This window comes from Delphinus delphis, chromosome 9 (genome assembly GCF_949987515.2).
Source record: "Delphinus delphis chromosome 9, mDelDel1.2, whole genome shotgun sequence".
Lineage (NCBI taxonomy): Eukaryota > Metazoa > Chordata > Mammalia > Artiodactyla > Delphinidae > Delphinus > Delphinus delphis.
The window spans coordinates 50,713,204-50,731,615 of NC_082691.1; the positions used below are offsets into that span (position 1 = coordinate 50,713,204).

Here is an 18,412-nt window from a genome sequence, read left to right on the forward strand (position 1 = left end):
TGCTCTTGATTTCTCAGAATCTTTTATGTCCTGATACGTAAAGGGGGCTCCAGAATTTCTTAATGGGAGAACTTTAGACAACAACCAGACAAGTCTTCCTGGCTGAGAGGAAGGGCAATGGAACATGCTGCTGCATTTGCCTCACAAGCTTACTGTACTTACATGGGTTGTATTTAGGGTGTCTTTGGGCATTGATCTTCAAGTCAAATAGACAAGAAAAAAAGGCCACAGTCAATATTAGAGCTGTATTAATTTAAACGTCTTTGTTACTTTTATATTTTTCTAGGTCTTAGAAGACCGTCTTCAAAAGCCGAAGATGAGGTTCACACTTACACGCTGGTGCTTGACCCTCTTCTTCTTTCTGAATGTAAGTGAAACAAAGTTATTTTAAGCTATGTTAATCAAGAATGCTGAGGTAGTATGATTATGATTGGGCATTTGCAAGGGTAGACATTGTTCTCCAAAAACCAAACTATAATTTTCTTTAATGTTTTGTTAACAAATCTCCTCTTAATATTATTCAAGGAAAACTATTACTAACATTTCATACATGTTAACTTAATTTTAAGGGAATTTACATTTTGTAATGTTATACGTCAAGGTTTATGGGAATGATTGCTAATGTAGCCCTTCTGTACCTGTTTGAATGAGGATAGTTCATTTTATTATCTAAGACTGTCATGTTATTTTAATCTTCAGATAAAGTACAGTATAACTTGCTAAAAGTAATCCAGTACTTGGAAATGTAGGTACCTTCATGCTCTTCGAAATAAATTTTAAACAAGAATATTTAGAAACTACTGGAATATTTTATTTCATCTGTAAATGTCTAAGCCTTATGTCATATTCTATAGATGCAGAAATATTGGTATATTCTATTCATACTGATATTATTCATCTCAAATGAAATCCTATGTGATCAACTATGTGTAAATATTTTTAAATTTCATAAAGCATATAACTAGACATAGATAGAAGAAATCATAAAGTAACTACTAGATAATAAGAAAGTTTGAGTATTATCCAGTCACCGTTTTTTGTTTTTTGTTTCTTTTACAAAGAGTATATAACTTTTGGTATGTTTAAAAAAAAAAGTCACTTTTCTCAAAACTCTTACCTAATACATTTTAAAATTCAAAGACTGAAAGAATTTCATATAGTTGCATGAGCACGACAGGTGTCTTATGGTTTGTGGGCATTTTTTTTTTTACTAGCAAACATTGCATAGGGTACTTAAATGGCTTTGTGCTCTCTTCACTGTAACATAAATTTTGCTTCTGTGTGTTTGGATTACCTATTGGATTTGGAGGATTTGTCCATAAAAAATTTCATACATCAGTTTCCTTCTAAAACACTCGTTATGTTCCACATTGATGCTCTCTAGAGAAAAGGAAATTTTTAAATGACGTTGACCTTAATTATTCTAAAATGTCACTTCTTGGATACATTACTAACCACTACCAATATATTTTTGAATTCTACTGGCCTGATTTCCAAATGGCCTTTAAAAACTATCAGTTTGTGTCACCGCATTCCATTAGCCTCATCTACTTTTACCAAAACTACCCACTCACTTTCTCTTCTTACCTGCAGTAATACAATAGGCTTAGAACAATGCTTGGCACTTAGTGCTAAAAAGATGGTAGTGATGACAATGACAACAATGATGAAGACATAATGCTTCTCAGAAGAACCTACTTTATGTTGTTGTTGTTGTTCACTTAGCTGTATTCCCCTATTTGTGTTGAGTTTATGATAATATATGGCAGTTTTGTTTATATAATGCTCAGGTAGAAAGTACATAGGACACCAACCAGGCATCTGATCCTACCTGGAAAAAGCAGGGCTAACACTTTACAAAGCTCTATTTTATCCTTTGTTATTTTGAAAGGTATGAGTAACTGAAAGCTACAAGTAATCTGAACGTAGACATTATCATTTTTAAGAATGGTGACATGGAAAGTTGTTTACATCAGCTTGTGGATTCTGGATTCATAGTCCTGTTAGAGCAGTTCTGTCTGTGGCAATCAATAGGAATGTCTCCCTTCAACCCGGTAGCATGGATCCCACATTCAGTAGGTTTGGACCATTCCTCAAAGTTCTACACAGAACAGCTCTCTACTTGTTCTGTCTCTGTACTTCTAGAAACCACCTGTAACACACAAGGAGGCTGATTGTCTTAATCAAAGTAGGAATTGCTTAAACACACTGCCATTCAAATAGATTGCTTTACCTCTGGACCCCATGATTAGTGTGGATGAAACTTTCTAGAATGTGAGCTCCATGAGGGCAGGGACCTTGCCAGTTTTGTTCATTGCTGAATCTTCAGAACCTAGAACAGTGCCTGGCATGTGGGAGGCACTCAAAATATTAACTGAAAGAACAGTGATGTTTCGGCTGCGGACTACAGCTGTCAGTGGCAGCTTGGTGGTCGTATGTGTGGCGCCATCTACTGGAACCTTTAGGAGTGACATCACATATACGGTGGCTAAACTGCTACGTAGGACAACAATTAAGAGGTGGTTTTTGTTTGATTTTGGAAGAATCATGCAAGATGGCTTGAATGCAAAACTTTGCATTTCAGTCTTTATTCAGAAAAGCAACATGCCCTTAATGTCTCATTTCTATCTTCATGGGAGCATAAAATTATATATTTACATTCCACAAATACATAGAATAAACATAACACTTATGATAAGCTGAATATTGTTTTTCACATTGCTTGGTGGTTTAATCACTACTGCTTCTGTTTTACCCCTTTACTGCTGAAAATTATACCACCTCACTAGCTATTTTTAACTGTATGAAATAATTAGCATAAAGTTAATCAATGAACTTTATGAAATTTACATGTTAAGCAGTAGTAATTCCATGATCAGAATTATATAGATGTAATGGCTATATATTTATATCTACATATATCTGTATGTTATATGCATAACAGAATGCCTCAGTGTATATGTTATTTTCCGAAGAAAATCACTGAAACATTCAGCTACCACTGGAAAAATTGCATCGTCAATGCTCAAACATGAACCAGACCAGGAGTGGCCCCAGATTATTATGGTTCTTCTAAGCGCAGGAGTTCTGATTCCTCGTTCCCTCAGTGTTGAAACAATCTCTGCTGAACCAGGTTACAGGAAGTTCACTGGAGTTGTTTCAACATTGGAGGAACGATAAGATCGATGCTACTGTCGTCTACGTGAACTACACCTACTTTTTGAGATGGTCATATCTCCGCTATTACTGGTGTTAAAACTGCATTAAACCAAATAATGTTGTCATTGAAAATACAGGTATAGGGTTTCCAGTTGGCTATTCTTGCACATACTGCCTCCCCATGGCCTCCATGAATTTCCAACTAACAAAGGAACATTTAATTGGTTGCTTAGTCCGTTTAAAAGTAGAATTCAGAATGTTACTTCTGGAAAGAGTGTCAAGCAAAGTAGTTCCTAATGTCTAAAATATCTAATAAGTGACAGAAAAGATTTATATATAACATCATAATACATCTTCTAATTTGATTTGAAGATGGTGGGGAAATGACCCAGAAATAATATCAAATGATGATTTTCATATCAACTCAAGATTCTAAGAATAGAGCCACAAAGAATCAAATAGATGCATAAGCTGAACCAATCATTTGTATCTTATTGTGAGGACACTGTAATCAATTAAAGATCATGGTTACATGATCTGTAGTCAAATTATTAAAACACACATTCATACAAATGTAGTCTAATAAAATCCAAAAAGAAGCCTTTACATGAAATGTCTTCAAAATACTTTTCCTTACTCCCAAACCATCTCTCAATTCCTAACGGAATATCTGAGCATTTAACGATTAATAATTCTTTACCTTTCACAGTTTCTGGTGTCTGGAAATATTTATAGTGTTGGTCTTTCTTGCTGGACTGTAAGTTCCACGAGGGCAGGATCTGTGCTTGTTTTACTCAGCACCGTATCCTCAGCCTCTAGCTCGATACTTGGCTCATCAAGTTCAATGACTATTTGCTGACTGACTGATCTTAAAACCAGTGGGAAAGGGGTCATATTACAACATAATGTTGTTCAGCTACATTGGTAAAGGATTTGTACACCTTTAATAACCTTTGTCAGTTCATTAATTTCTTGTCACAAATTCTAGAGGCATTAAAATTAGAAATAATCCTAACACTTAGTGTCAAATATATTCACAATAAGTATTCATCTACAGTTATAACAGTAATGTTATAACAATAAGTATTCACCCTCTTCTGTTTGCAAGTGATTTCTACTCAGATGACTTGCTGGCACCCCCAGATCTAGTCCAAAAGAGAACTTACCTTCTCCTCCGAGTAAGGTTTTCCTTTCTTAATGTCTTCTCTTTCTCAAGATGCTACCTTTTTTTTTTTCTAGCTGTATAGGCTAAAATATCTGGGGTATTTGACTCTTACTGTTCTCCATTCCTTATATTCAAATATATCTCGGTGCTTTTATTACTTGAGAAAGTGCTGAGTTGCTCTCTCTTGTTCCATCTTAAGGTGATCTAGTCCATGCCTTCAGCTGCCTGGCTGGCCTCCCCAGCACTAATCTGTGGACATCTGATGCCTACCACATGAATTTTATTAACATTCTCCTTTCGCAACCTTCACTGATCAAAAAACTGCAAGACAGCTTTATTTCATCATGTTTTTAAAATATTTGCTAAAATATATTGAGCCTTTCATGTCCCAGACGTTTTGTATTCGTTCTCACAGGGCCCTGTATTATCTGATTTTCCTTGATTTCATATCTTACCCTCAGTATGGTTTCAGTACAGTGTTTCACACATACCATTTCCTTCCTCTGGACTTACCTGCATACCTTTCCTACCATCCACAAAGCCTTCCCTCTCCTCTCTGCCTATGTGATGGTACATATACTCAAGATCCAACTCAAATTCTACCTTGTATCTGTAGTCATTCCCAACTATTCTTCCCCCATGCTCTCTCTCTACTCTGAATTTTTATTGTTTAGTACTCTGTACAGTTTAGCCTTTAGTGATAGGCTGTCTCATAGGACAGGATGCTCTGTCTACACAATGAGATACACTGGAAAACAGTGAGGCTCTACCAGGAATATCCTGGGGTATACAGGTCAACTTAATAAAAGATGTTTATTTTAGAGACTGTGGAGAATAGAGAAAGGTACATAACACTATTTCTGCTATCAGTACATTGGGGAAACTTCAGTCTTAGAATAATTTAAACAGAATAAGGCCAATTAAAAGTGTTTCAACAGGTGTAATAGAAAGCAAGGAGAATTTCTAACTTCAGAAAAAGTCAATGCAGGCTGAAGCTTGCAAGTCTTCTCCAAAGAACTCTATACAGAACATGGATATAAAAAATCAGATTCAAGCACTACTAAAAACATCAGAGCCACAAAAGAAATTGAAATCTATCTAAACACAACTTAGGACAATTTGTCAGACATTCATCTTTTCAGATACATACACACACAACTTAGATTAATGGGACCTATGATGGTAGTGAAAACTAACAGACTGGCAAACCTAATGTCAGTCTGTACTGAAAATTCAAAAGCTCTAAGAGAAATATTTAAGATTTACATTGATTTTCAGCAGTGAAAATGATACCTTGTATAGGTCATCGGCTGATGAAACCAATTTAAAGAGATTAAGGCCAATTACCTACAGCAGGCTATTTCAGAAGAACAGATTTTATTTGTTCTATGGAATAAATGGGGTAAATTTTTGGCAGTGTGTGCAATCTAAGTACAAACAAATCAGCTGAAAGGATCCAATTAAAACGTATTTATTGCACTAATATAGCTACTTTAAATGACATGATTCGTGATTCTTAGGAGTTCCAAACAAAGCAAAGTTGATTTAATATATTTTGGAAATCAGGTTATTTGCTTTGTTTACTTCTAAACTTTGCACTGATAAAATTGAAACAATCTTGTAAAGAGGTGCATGAGTTTGGGTGCTATACATTTTCAAGAGTGAACAGAATGAAGGCAAATAGGAAAATTTCAGGTAGAATTTATAGATGAAATGTAAATACACTTTCTAATTATAAAGCAAAAATATTCCACATGGAGACCATGCATAATTGTTGCTTACAGAAGGAAAAATAAACGTTTTCATATTTTTTGATTGTTTCATTATGTATTCACCCATCTCTACTCCCCATAAGTAACTCAGTTTCCTTTCTAATACAGCGCCCAATTCCGGTTCTTCCTGCCACTTCAGAGGTGACCCACCCTCCAACAATAGAGCCGGAGCCATTTCTCTACCTTTTAGGAAAGCAGAGACTGTTGGAGGCACAGCACAGATGCTATGACCGAATGCAAAAGTTACCCCCATACCAAGGAGAAGGTAAAAAGAAAGATGTATGCGAATGTGCGTTTCAAACAGCAGGAAAGGCTTATTTTCTTCTGTGGGTAAATATGTGTTGACTAATTTTAATTTAATATGCCAATAGTTTTAACAGTGGCTTTCATACCGTGGTATGTTTGAGTATTTCATACAGCAGACATGCCTAGTTTCTTTGCTCAAGTTCACCTGACTGCTTTTTGGCGAATATCTGCATTTACGACAAAATTACTACACATAGCCCAGTATTCACCCATGGCGAGCAGGAACAATATAGGACTATGTGAGGGAAGGAAGTAGAGAATAACAGGAGGAGAGTTGGAAAATAGTGGGCAGAGAATTAGCCTGAGGCAGAGCCTATCAAAACTGTCTTGCTTGGGTTCATTAGGTAGTATCTTCCCTTACCTGTCAATTGGGTGGCAACTCATGCTAATCCTTCTCCTTTTCTACCCCCAGTTCCCAGAGGAATTAGAAAAAGATATCTCCTGGGCAGACGTTGTTTATCTATCACCTTCTCTAGAATGCTCTGTGTGACTGCCCAACTATTCTTAGTGCCAAGCATATTCTATTAGCTACAGAGGGCCCGGGGAAAACAAAAGAGAGGATGTGATGACCAAGCATTGCTACATTCATTTAAATTCTCTCCCCTGACCCCTAAAGCACTTGAAAAGACCCAACAAGATCTTTTACACCCTACTGTATTCTAAGACAACACACTGCTTCCTAGGGGGAAAATCAGTTGAATATTCTCTATTTACTACACATGGTTTGCCATCAAACAGTTAAGGTTTTAATTTGTAGTTCCTATTTTTAGCATTTTCCTTCAAACAAAAAAGTGAGTCAATTGAAAGACACATGTCATTCTTCTGTCTGCAGCGGTTTCAGTGTTTAAGAACCCGAAAAGGCATTATATGTAACTGCCCGAACAAACCCTTTCTCTGAAGCTAAGTGAAACAACAGAAACACAAAATTGATACTTTTAGAAACCGAGTGAGTGCAGTCTCCTTTGCTTTGGTCTTAGTCATCTTGGGAGGATGAACTTTTGTGCTACGATCATTATTTAAAACTTTTTTTATTTTGAGAACTGCCTTCAAAGCCTGAAGCTCATTCTTTTGAATAGCTTTACGTTTTAGGGTAGATTTAATTTTTTTCAAAGAAAAAATATTCCTTTATTTGAAATTGAGAATTTACACCAGGCTTCTATGCAATGAAACACCTTAAATGCAGTTATTCTTTCACCTAATCCTCTCGGTCCATCTCCCATACATTTACCACACATTTCCACTTGGCCATTTTGCAGGTACAATATTTTCAAATCCCACCATTACCTTACTCATAAACTCATCCCTCCTGGATACTCACTTTAGTATGTGACACCGCCACTGAGCCATTTACTCAGGATTAATATTTATTTAATTTTTTTACATCTTTATTGGAGTATAATTGCTTTACAATAGTGTGCTAGTTTCTGCTTTATAACAAAGTGAATCAGTTATACGTATACTTATGTTCCCATCTCTCTTCCCTCTTGAGTCTCCCTCCCTCCCACCCTCCCTATCCCACCCCTCTAGGTGGTCACAGAACACCAAGCTGATCTCCCTGTGCTATGCAGCTGCTTCCCACTAGCTATCTATTTTATGTTTCGTAGTACATATAAGTCCATGCCACTCTCTCACTTTGTCACAGCTTACCCTTCCTCCTCCCCATATCCGCAAGTCCATTCTCTAGTAGGTCTGTGTCTTTATTCCTGTCTTAGCCCTAGGTTCTTCATGACATATTTTTTTTCTTAAATTCCATATATATGTGTTAGCATACGGTATTTGTCTTTCTCTTTCTGACTTACTTCACTCTGTATGACAGACTCTAGGTCTATCCACCTCATTACAAATAGCTCAATTTCATTTTTTTTAATGGCTGAGTAATATTCCATTGTATATATGTGCCACATCTTCTTTATCCATTCATCTGATGATGGGCACTTAGGTTGTTTCCATCTCAGGGCTATTGTAAATAGTGCTGCAATGAACATTTTGGTACATGACTCTTTTTGAATTATGGTTTTCTCAGGGTATATGCCCAGTAGTGGGATCTTTTTTCTTTTGCCCTACCCAGGTACGTGGGGGGTTTCTTGCCTTTTGGGAGGTGTGAGGTCTTCTGCCAGTGTTCAGTAGGTGTTCTGTAGGAGTTGTTCCACGTGTAGATGTATTTCTGGTGTATCTGCTAGTGTTGGAGGGTCTCCTGCAGATCTGGGGGGAGGCTGTGACTCACCACGGGGACAGGGACAGTGGAAGTTCTGGGAAGTACTCCTTGGCTTGAGCCCTCCTGGAGTCGGCCATTATCCCCACCCTCAGGATTAATATTTATGAGTCATCCTTGTATTTTCCTGTTTTACATCCACACCTCATTAATTACATTTCATTAATATTCTTAAATACACTAATAGTGCCTTATTTTAGACATTTAATATCTCTTACCTGGACTGTTACAATAGTCACCTAGTTTGTCTCTCTTTTTAATCTTATCCTTAAAAGCCTTCTTATTCTCACTAAAATCTAGATTTGTTCATGTCATTCCCAATGGTTCCACCTTGCCTACAGGAAAAAAAAACCCAGACTCCTTAGGATGGCATTTAAGACACCTCATGATCTGACCCCAGCCTCACACTAGTATCAATAAGAAGGTGTATGAAAAAATAGATACTTTTACAATTGTACTAAAAGTTTCCCCCTTCAAGAGTAGATTTAATTTTTGAAAGCAGTGAGAAACCACTTGGAGCCAATGTTGAAGAATACATAAAGTGATCAAACTAAGCATTATTTTAGTCAGTAATGGTGTGATTCTAAACTAATAAGACTGTTTTTATATGTAGCCCATTAACTGGCTGCAAATGCATCTCCTAAACAAGTGCATCACCCTTGGATTAACAATAGAACTACCTAAGGCAACCCCTTCGAAGGTTAATGGTTAGTAGGCTACAAATGTTCCAAAGCCTTTTATCCAGGGGTAATATTGCATATACTTTCACAGGACTTTTTTATAGCATTTCTGGAGATATTTTAAAGGAAAGATTTTGGAGGAAATATTCCATACAGATGACAAATATGCCTTTTGAGGAACAAATGGAGAATGTCCTACAAAAGAAAAAAAAGGAAATTCCTTAGTACTTGGAAAAGTTAATACCTTTATTTTGTTGCTGCTGCTGCTACTGTTGTTTTAATATTTCCATGTCCAAGTGGAGGGTCCCAGAATAACTGCCTATGCACTGTTAAATCCTGCTGAGGATTCTACAGTTTTTGACAAGTGTAATATTTCTTTCTAAATGGCCAGGTTTGTATTGCAACCGTACCTGGGATGGATGGTCCTGCTGGGATGACACACCGGCTGGAGTGCTCGCCGAACAGCACTGCCCAGATTATTTTCCAGACTTTGATGTAGCAGGTAGAGTATTTATTTTTATTGTATATTTTGCTATGAATCTTTTAGTGTTTTTCTAGTTCTGAAAAGAAAATCAGATACAAAATATACTACCAAGTCATATTCTATGCAGTTTAGCACATTCTGAAGAATTTCCATAAATGAAATATTACCCAGTTGTCTAAGATTGCAAGCTGCCCTTATTTTTTAAGTCACATTGCTGATCAGTTATGCCCCTTAGTCATAAATTATATTAAATGTTAGATAAAAATGAAAATTTTATATATTAAATATTTAATATTAAATTTTAATAAAAAAGTAATATTTCTAAAACTGACCAGTTTTATTTAAATGTGTAGTTTTTAAAATTTTTCAGTTGTCTCACATTTGATGACTTATGCAAATGCTTGATGTAGAGTTTGTGCGTACTGGGCTGGTAGAACAAGCATAATGGAAATTTGATGTAACCTTGAAAATTGTATAAAACTGTCATGTGTAGGGAAGATAAATTAGAAAGTGGTAACTCTAGACATTTACCAGATTTCTGCTCCAACAGTAGATTATTAAAATATGCTCAGTAAATAAGACCAGTTAAATTAAAATGGATTGTAGTAACCCAGCTGTGTGCCCAGCCCAACATGAACAGCCAACAGATGTGTGTTAAGTGAATTTGGTGTTACTTTTATAACTAAAGTTAATTAGTAACATGGGAATATTTTCATTGACTATCATTTTTTAACTTTCCAAAACATTTTCATATATAGTATCTCATTTTATACTCACATAATATTTGACATAAAACCACAAGTGAACCTAAGTCTCCTGAGCTCTTACCTATCCCTTTCTTTCTAAGTAAGGGCAACAGTCTTGGAAAAGCATTTGAGAAATAATATTTCTAAATCACCGTACAAACTTATGCAGGTTGAAGTACTTTCAGAACTTTCAAGGGGGAACATCGTTTTCCTTCAGGCCTCAGTCTAGCCTCACTGTTCTGGTTAGAAGTTTGGCGGCGATGCTTAGGCAGGAGTACCAGGTGCCAAGTGAAGTGAGAAGCTAGGGGCCGAAGTTATGCGTCTTAGTATTGTCATCTATCCAACTAGAATGGAAGTCTGGAATCCAACATGCTCAGTGGTGAGTGGTCGGGAGCCAAGGCAAAGGGATGTGTGAAAAGTAGGTATGAGGTTGTTCAACAGCCTCAACCCAGAGATTAGGCACTTGGGGCTGGGAAATGGGATTGGATAGCTGCTAGTAGTAAGTGATTCTCAACTTGGCTGGGAAGCTGGGGAGCTTTAAAAAATAATCCTCATCCCTGGTGCCATCCCAGATATTCTGATTTAGTTAGTTTGGAGTGCAACCTGGACATCAAGATGTTTAAATGTTCTTGTGACTAAATTGTGCAGCCAAGATGAAACTGTGTTAAACAATAAAGTCCAGATAAGCAAGTGGCTGGTACCAGCAAAGCCCAGCCAGTGCACTCAATAGCTCTTCCAGTAAGAGGCAGAGCACATTATCCGATGAGACTGATACAGGCCATAGAGGAAAGAGGGTCCCCGAGGAATAAAAGGTAGTAGCTGCCCAGCTCCAGGAACTGTAGGTATCAGGGCCAGAAAAGTTCCGTTCTAGGAGCCTGGATAGAAAATCTGTCCCATTGAAATAAACCTGGGATTAAGATACTTAAAAAGGAATACAATCTTCATTACAAAGGAGACCCTGATGCTGGAACTAAGTGGGTCCAGCTACAGACATACTGCATAAGTCCCTGTTAAGGGGTGAGATTTGTTCCTGAGAGTACAGCAAGCCTGAGCCTGTAGGAAGCGTTCAGGTGGCTCTAGATGTTGAAACTAGAGCCACTAGTTGACTGGTGTGGGGACTGAGCTCCCAGAACACAGGTCATTCCACTTCAAGCTCCGTATCTCTTCTAATAAGATGTGGAATAACAGAGCACAGTAACCCCGCCGCACCTCATGGTGCTCATCTTCTTCCTCCTTCCTTCAGTGACCTCTAGGGAATAGGGCCGGGGAGAGAGTTAGAACACCCAATTACAGGAAGGGGACGCCAGGGTCCTGACAAGAGAGGATCTTCTTTGAATTATCTGGTCTGGACTAGAGGTAGCATTTTGAAGAGAAGACTCAGTGTTTGTTTTTTGCTTAAGAGGTTATGGAAAAATCAACCTTCTCTTTCCGATTTTTCCAAGACTTGTTGGGTCAGACCTTCTACCACATTTCAGGGTTAACCAGCCCATCTGGTTACCCACACTTATTGTCTGTGAATGACGAGAGGTTATTTCCCGCAGACTGAAAGTGAGGACATAAGTTAAAATGGAAAACAGCAGTCATACAATAAAATTTATGCAAGAAAGTTTCTGGAATCCAGATTAGAGCAATGAGTCTATCCCTGAGACAATGTTTGGGAGATGCTTTTTGTGCTTCCTTCAAGAATGAGATACAAAGTGCGACCCCAGTGAGAAGAGATAATGGAAATGGGATTGCAGTGGGGCACTTTTAAAACCAGCTCAGGCCAGCCACTTCTAGGAATCCTCATTTTGTTGGAAGAGTTGGGATGTGAAGAGAGAAAGGGCTTAGTGCTATGCCCTGCTCAGCACTACCTTCCTGTAAACTCTAACTAAATACTGTTTGATAGTAGTCCCCCAGGTCTTTATCGACTGTTCCCAATAAATGATGCTTCATTAATCTTGATCTGACAGCCACATTAGAGGTAACATGAGTGGCACAAAGAGCTGTCTTGCAGTCAAGGCTGCAAGGCCCGTTCCAAAGCAGCAATGGGCCCTTGCCAAAGTGGCTGTAATTATTAACTAAAAGGCAAGTTTGGGGTCACAAAACAGAGATTTCCAGGCATAGATCCATCTTTTCAGCCTGATTTTTAGATTCCTCTCAGCTGGGGGACAAATCCACTTTAAAAGAAATGCAAACCTTAAAAATACCTATATTCAACAAATTTAAATTCTTTAGTATTTTACCATTGACCCAAGTTGTACCTTGATGATACATACAACAGTTGAATGAAATGACAGATTTCATTTTAAACAAAGGGCTTGGTAAAAGACAGGTAGGTAATGAAAGAGTGTATAACAGTATTGAAATTCCAAAGAGGCTGAGGGTCTGAAGGAATATGCTAGAGTATAAAAAGCAAATCCTTATTAGGAGGGATTTAAGGGCAGGAGTCAAGCACTCAATCAGCAGTAATGGGACAGAGCCAAGGTGGCCAACATATGGCTGAGGACAGTGATTCTCAACTCTGATACCCTTTGGAATCAATGAGCTTCTTAAAGATACTGGTGTCTAGCACCTCTTCAGATTAATGGAACACAAATCTCTGGGGACTGGGTTTTGAGCATCTGGAAGAAGCTCCTCCGTGTGAATCTAGACCGAAGGAAGCATGCTGCCTCTTCACCGGGCAGTTCAAACTTAGACTATTTTAGAGGGAAGTGCCAATCTCAGAGCACATGCAGAGAGGCTTCAGGCTGTGAGGGGACAGCATGTGTGGTGAGAGTGAATAGGGGTGTTTGGTTTAGAGAAGGAAGTCAGAGTAGACGTAGCCTTCCGTCAAATATTGAAAGATTTGCCAGGTGGAGGATGACAGATTCTTGATAGCTGCAACAGTTAGAACCAGGAAATGCCTAGATCCAGACCTGAGTTAAATCCAAACAAAACAATATTTCCTACAGTGCCGTCCGTGATTGGAAAGGACTTCCTCAGGAGGAACACCCTCTTCCTTAGAACACGTTACCCTATATAGCTGCATAACTTTGTAAAAACCAAATTATAGTCATTTCAATAAAACAAAACTACTTTCTAACAATATGTTAAAGATAAAATGCTGCATTACAAACCACTTTTTTTTAATTGCAAGTAAGCTTAGAATGGTTGTTGACAAAGCATTAACTAAATCATTGACCAGTTTTCAACATCAATTTTTCCCTGCTGATTAGTGCTAACCCTTTTGGAAACATTGTTGGTGTCCAGTGGTGATTCTTTAAATAGTTTTTGTCCAATGGCAGTCACAGTAAATTCGCAATTTAAAAGTTTTCTACTTAACATTGAAACAGATTTACATTAAGCAATGATGATTCTAATAGGCGCTTTAAAACCCCTTTTGTTTGAAAAATGTGTTTTTTCATCCATTTTAAATCATTGTTGGAGTAGATATATTACAAACAAGTCTACAATTTTCAGTTTAAATCTTGTGCTGAGTTTGGTAGTATCTGTTTCATTCATACAATGAAAAATTATGAATTTCACCCTAAAAACTGGCAAAGTTAAAATAATTTTCATACTAGCTCTTAGCATGTTGATTTGACTAACCGCAACTTCTGATAGAAAATTATTTTAAATGTTATCAGATCTAAGTAATATTTCAGCAAAATAAATTTTTTAACATTGTTTCTTAGCCTTTAAAACAATGACAAATATTAGTATATGATTCTGATTTCCATATCCTCGTGCTAAAAGAAAAACACCAGAAACCATATATAAAAGGGTTTTCCATAGGTGTGATAGCTCTTTGCCTTTGCCAATGAAGAACAATCCTTCAAAAACATTATCCCTATGAAACTATCAAAAATAAAAACTGTGTGAGGATTGCAAACACACTGGTAAAATCTCTTTTCATATTTTACCAGTTCAGGATTGTTATATGATCTCTAAGCAATAAACGCATTGGAGAGGTACTTTGGAGAACTAGAAAAAGTCTGAATAACTCAGAATAAGTTTGGCAAAGCAAAATGGAGATAACAGTGCTTCACATGACTTTGCTGAAGCTAAATTGAAGCAATGCATATTAAAGCATCCTGTCTAATGCAGGATTCGAGGTAGTCTCTATTGACGTTCAAGTTCTATAAAGTGATTAACACTTTGGAATGGCTTTTAAGCTTTAATTTATTGTTTTTCCTTCTTGTTATTTTGAGATAGTAAGTTTTGTTTCATTAACAGAAAAAGTTACAAAGTACTGTGAGGAAGACGGGCTTTGGTACACGCACCCTGGCAGCAACATATCCTGGTCCAACTATACTATGTGTAACGCTTTCACTCCTGAGAAGATGCAGGTAGGTTCTATTTCAAATTTCAGTATTGGGTGAGAATGCCATCATCTGTGCATGGAAATTTATGCCTAATTGTAAAACACCTGCTACCAAGACGCCAACTATTTTGTAGAAGGAAATCAGATAATGACCTGTCAATTCTAGGGACTCTGTGAAGTGGCACTAGAGAAAAGGATGTTTTACTTCTTGGTTGGCATTCTGTCAGTGAGAGTTCTGTGAGCATGTGGAATCAGGCCATTTGTGGCAAGGGGAACGTGTCCATGGAGCAAATGATGGGATTCCCTTCAGTGCCAGACATTAGGCAGCATTTCCAGGAACTGCCTTAACATCTCTTCTCCTGAAAGAGTTCCAAAACTACAGATTTCTCCACAAGTCACCAGCTAACGGTTGTCCACATCCCTGTCCTGAGATGTCTATGACAGTTTTACTATCAAGCCTTGAAGGAACTCTAAGAATGGGGCTTCTCATCAGCCCACTGATAAGCGTGTGGCTGTTTAGATTATTTTCAGTGGAAGTCCATTCTAACTTGCTACTTCTTGTGTCTTACTGGCTGTTAAATATTTTTACTATCTTAGCTTAGAAACATTTAAGCCAGTGGGGCGGGGCGGGGGAGTGAGGGGCAGATGGCTACTGCCTTCTTCAGATGCTTCAGAAATCTGAAAAGATCATTAAGTCTACCACCAGCCTCCTCTCCCTACAGAGCTGGGAGAAACCGTTGGTCAGCGTTTAGCACACAGGGCATCTCTGCACAGCCCTGGTGGCTGCAAGAGAAACCTATTGTTTCCTTCAAAGATAGGCCTGTATGCTCAGTTATTGCGAAGTTGGAAGCTATATGCACATCAGTGCTTTTGTTTCCTATAAAGAAGCTTTATGAGTATAGAAATTTTTCCTTCCATTAAAAACAAACAACAATTAAAAACAAAGAAGATGAATAGATAGCTTAGAGACCAGTTGACTAGAGGGACATCTCTTCACAGGCACAGGCTGAGGGCACCAAAGCCAGTTACCACTTCCACAAATTGCTAAGTCACCCCTGAGAGTCAAGACACGTGCCTACATCCTAGAGCTATTTATTTAATAAGGTCTGATTGAAATGACGTGTCAATGAGTAAGGAATTTCCTGAATGAATGCTGATTACTTTACAGCAAAAAAATTTATCTATTTTAACTGAATTGTTAGAAAGAGTGCACATCAAAATAAACAATTCTCAGTGCTGCCACATTTGACCTCTTCACACACTCTGGCCACATCTGAGAAGGAAATAAAGTATTTTAAGAATAAATACTCCCCTCTAGGCACCTAACATAATGATTGAAATTCTATGCACAAATCTTCCATCTATATACAGGCAAAAAAAAAAAAAATCAACCTAGAATTTATTTAAATAAAAAAACAAACACTTCTCAGTCTTAAGAATGATACAAAAATGGCAAATAAATTATGAGCTGTTGATTTAACCTTACACATTTAGACAATTCTATTTCAGAAGCATAAATATTTTTTAAAGTATTCTAGAGGCAACTGAAAGAAAATGAATTAAATTATATAAAATTTCCTTACAAATAAAATATGCAGAGATAAAAATAAAATCCTGGCATGCCTATATATCCAAATTAAAAACAGTACTTTAAATGGCAAGGGGACTCAATATGGTAAACTATTTAAAAGGGAAAACTGTTAGAAAATGCTACACCTGTTTTTGTTTAGTGGTAAAGTTAGAAAAAGCCAGAAAATGAATTCCTGGGGAAAAAAGACAGGAGCTGAGTGTTTTCTTGCAAAGATTCCTAAATACCTCCTAAGAAGGAACCTACAAGCTATACTGAAGTTTTTATCAGTTCTAGGTATAAACCAACTATTCCAGATTTACTATCATTACCTGCAAAGATAAAAAGCACTGTTAACAGAGCAGTATCAACAATGAAACTGATGAACAATATGTAAATGCCTAGTGAAATGATGCAACCACAATTCAGGATAAGTTGACATGTTCATTTTGAAACTCTAAGGCCTACAAGGCAATACCTGTTTCTGTCTAGCAATAATGCACATAACCAAACAAAGGGCTCTGTTTTGTGAGCCTTTTAAGCAGAATTAGTGTTTCAATCTCAGACCCTTCACAAGGAAATTGATAAGAATCAAAATGTTCAAGGGTAATGATTTGTACATAAATGGTGCGTTTCTCCCAGGAATTCAAAGAACTCCATAGAAATTTTCCAGCTTATCTACACTGCATTCACATTCATACCAGGACCCAATAAGTTACTGAAAATACCTTAAGTTCCTCCCACAACCCAATAACCTGTTGTGGGAGGGAACTTAACACCAGAAGCCCAGAGATTATGTTGTCCTCCTTTCAAACCATTGCCCTCTCTGAGTCTCTGGTTTTTTTCACCCGCAAAATGGATATTACAGTCTCTTTTTCTCCCAGACAAAATAGAATACAGTGTGCCCAGCTCTGAAAACAAGTTAGGTGCTTAGAGAGTTCTACCTATCAGTAAATAAAGAAGGAAATGATCCACTATTGTCAGAGAAGTGTCATAGGTCCACCTGCCCCTAAATGTCTCTCCCATTGGCATCATAAACATAAAAGGCAACGTTGGAAAATATAACAATGTGGAATAACATAAGTAAAGAACTTAGATTTAAATGCTGAGCTATGTCTACTGCTGGTCAAAGATTATACCTAAGAGGTGCTATTTCTTTTCAATTTGGAACACACATTTTAGTTTGTTGAAAATTAGAGTTAGGGATTCATTGTATTTTTTTCCATATCACTGTTCAACTGACCCAGCAACATTTATTGAAAAGACCATCCTTTCCCTACTGCCCTATAGCATCACCTTATCATATATCAAGTGACCATACATGTCACTACATGCTTCTGGACTGCGTTGCACAGGTCTATTTGTCTCTCCTTGCACCAGTATCACACTGCTGGATTCCAGTGGCTTTATAACAAATCGTGATGCTCCATAGAGTAGGTCTTACCACTGTGTTCTTCTTCAAGATTGTCTTGGCTATATTTTTTCTTTGTATTTTCAGTGCAAATTTTAGAAGCAGTCTGTCAAATTTTACATGCAAAGAAACCTTGTGATCAGTTTGAAAATTTTGAGATCTTTATCTTCCAAACATTGAATAGAATATATCCCTCTATTCATCTCTGTCTTTAATATCGCTCAATAATGTTTTATAGATTTCTGTGTAGAGCTCACACGCATCCTTCTGCAGATTTTTTTTTAAGTTATTTATTTATTTTTGGCTGCGTTGGGTCTTCGTTGGTGCGTGCGGGCTTTCTGTAGTTGTGGCGAGCGGGGGCTACTCTTCCTTGTGGTGCACAGGCTTCTCATGGTGGCTTCTCTTGTTGTGGAGCATGGGTTCTAGGCATGCGGGCTTCAGTAGTTGTGGCTTGCGGGCTCTAGAGCGCAGGCTCAGTAGTTGTGGTGCACAGGCTTAGTTGCTCCACAGCATGTGGGATCTTCCCGGACCAGGGCTCAAACCCATGTCCCCTGCATTGGCAGGCGGATTCTTAACCACTGCGCCACCAGGGAAGTCCCCCTTCTGCAGATTTAGTCTCAAGCAT

At 37.6% G+C, this 18,412-nt stretch overlaps 1 protein-coding gene across 1 annotated transcript in view; it reads left to right on the forward strand.

The window, feature by feature from the left end:
* The first annotated feature begins 316 nt into the window (after nt 1-316).
* Nucleotides 317-18,412, forward strand: part of CALCR (calcitonin receptor) — a 65,638-nt gene continuing 47,542 nt past the window's right edge. Inside the window, exons 1-4 of the mRNA XM_060019904.1 lie at nt 317-367; nt 6,205-6,361; nt 9,686-9,796; nt 14,722-14,834. Of these exons, the coding sequence (XP_059875887.1) occupies nt 317-367; nt 6,205-6,361; nt 9,686-9,796; nt 14,722-14,834 (432 nt within the window). The remainder of the gene's footprint in view (nt 368-6,204; nt 6,362-9,685; nt 9,797-14,721; nt 14,835-18,412) is intronic.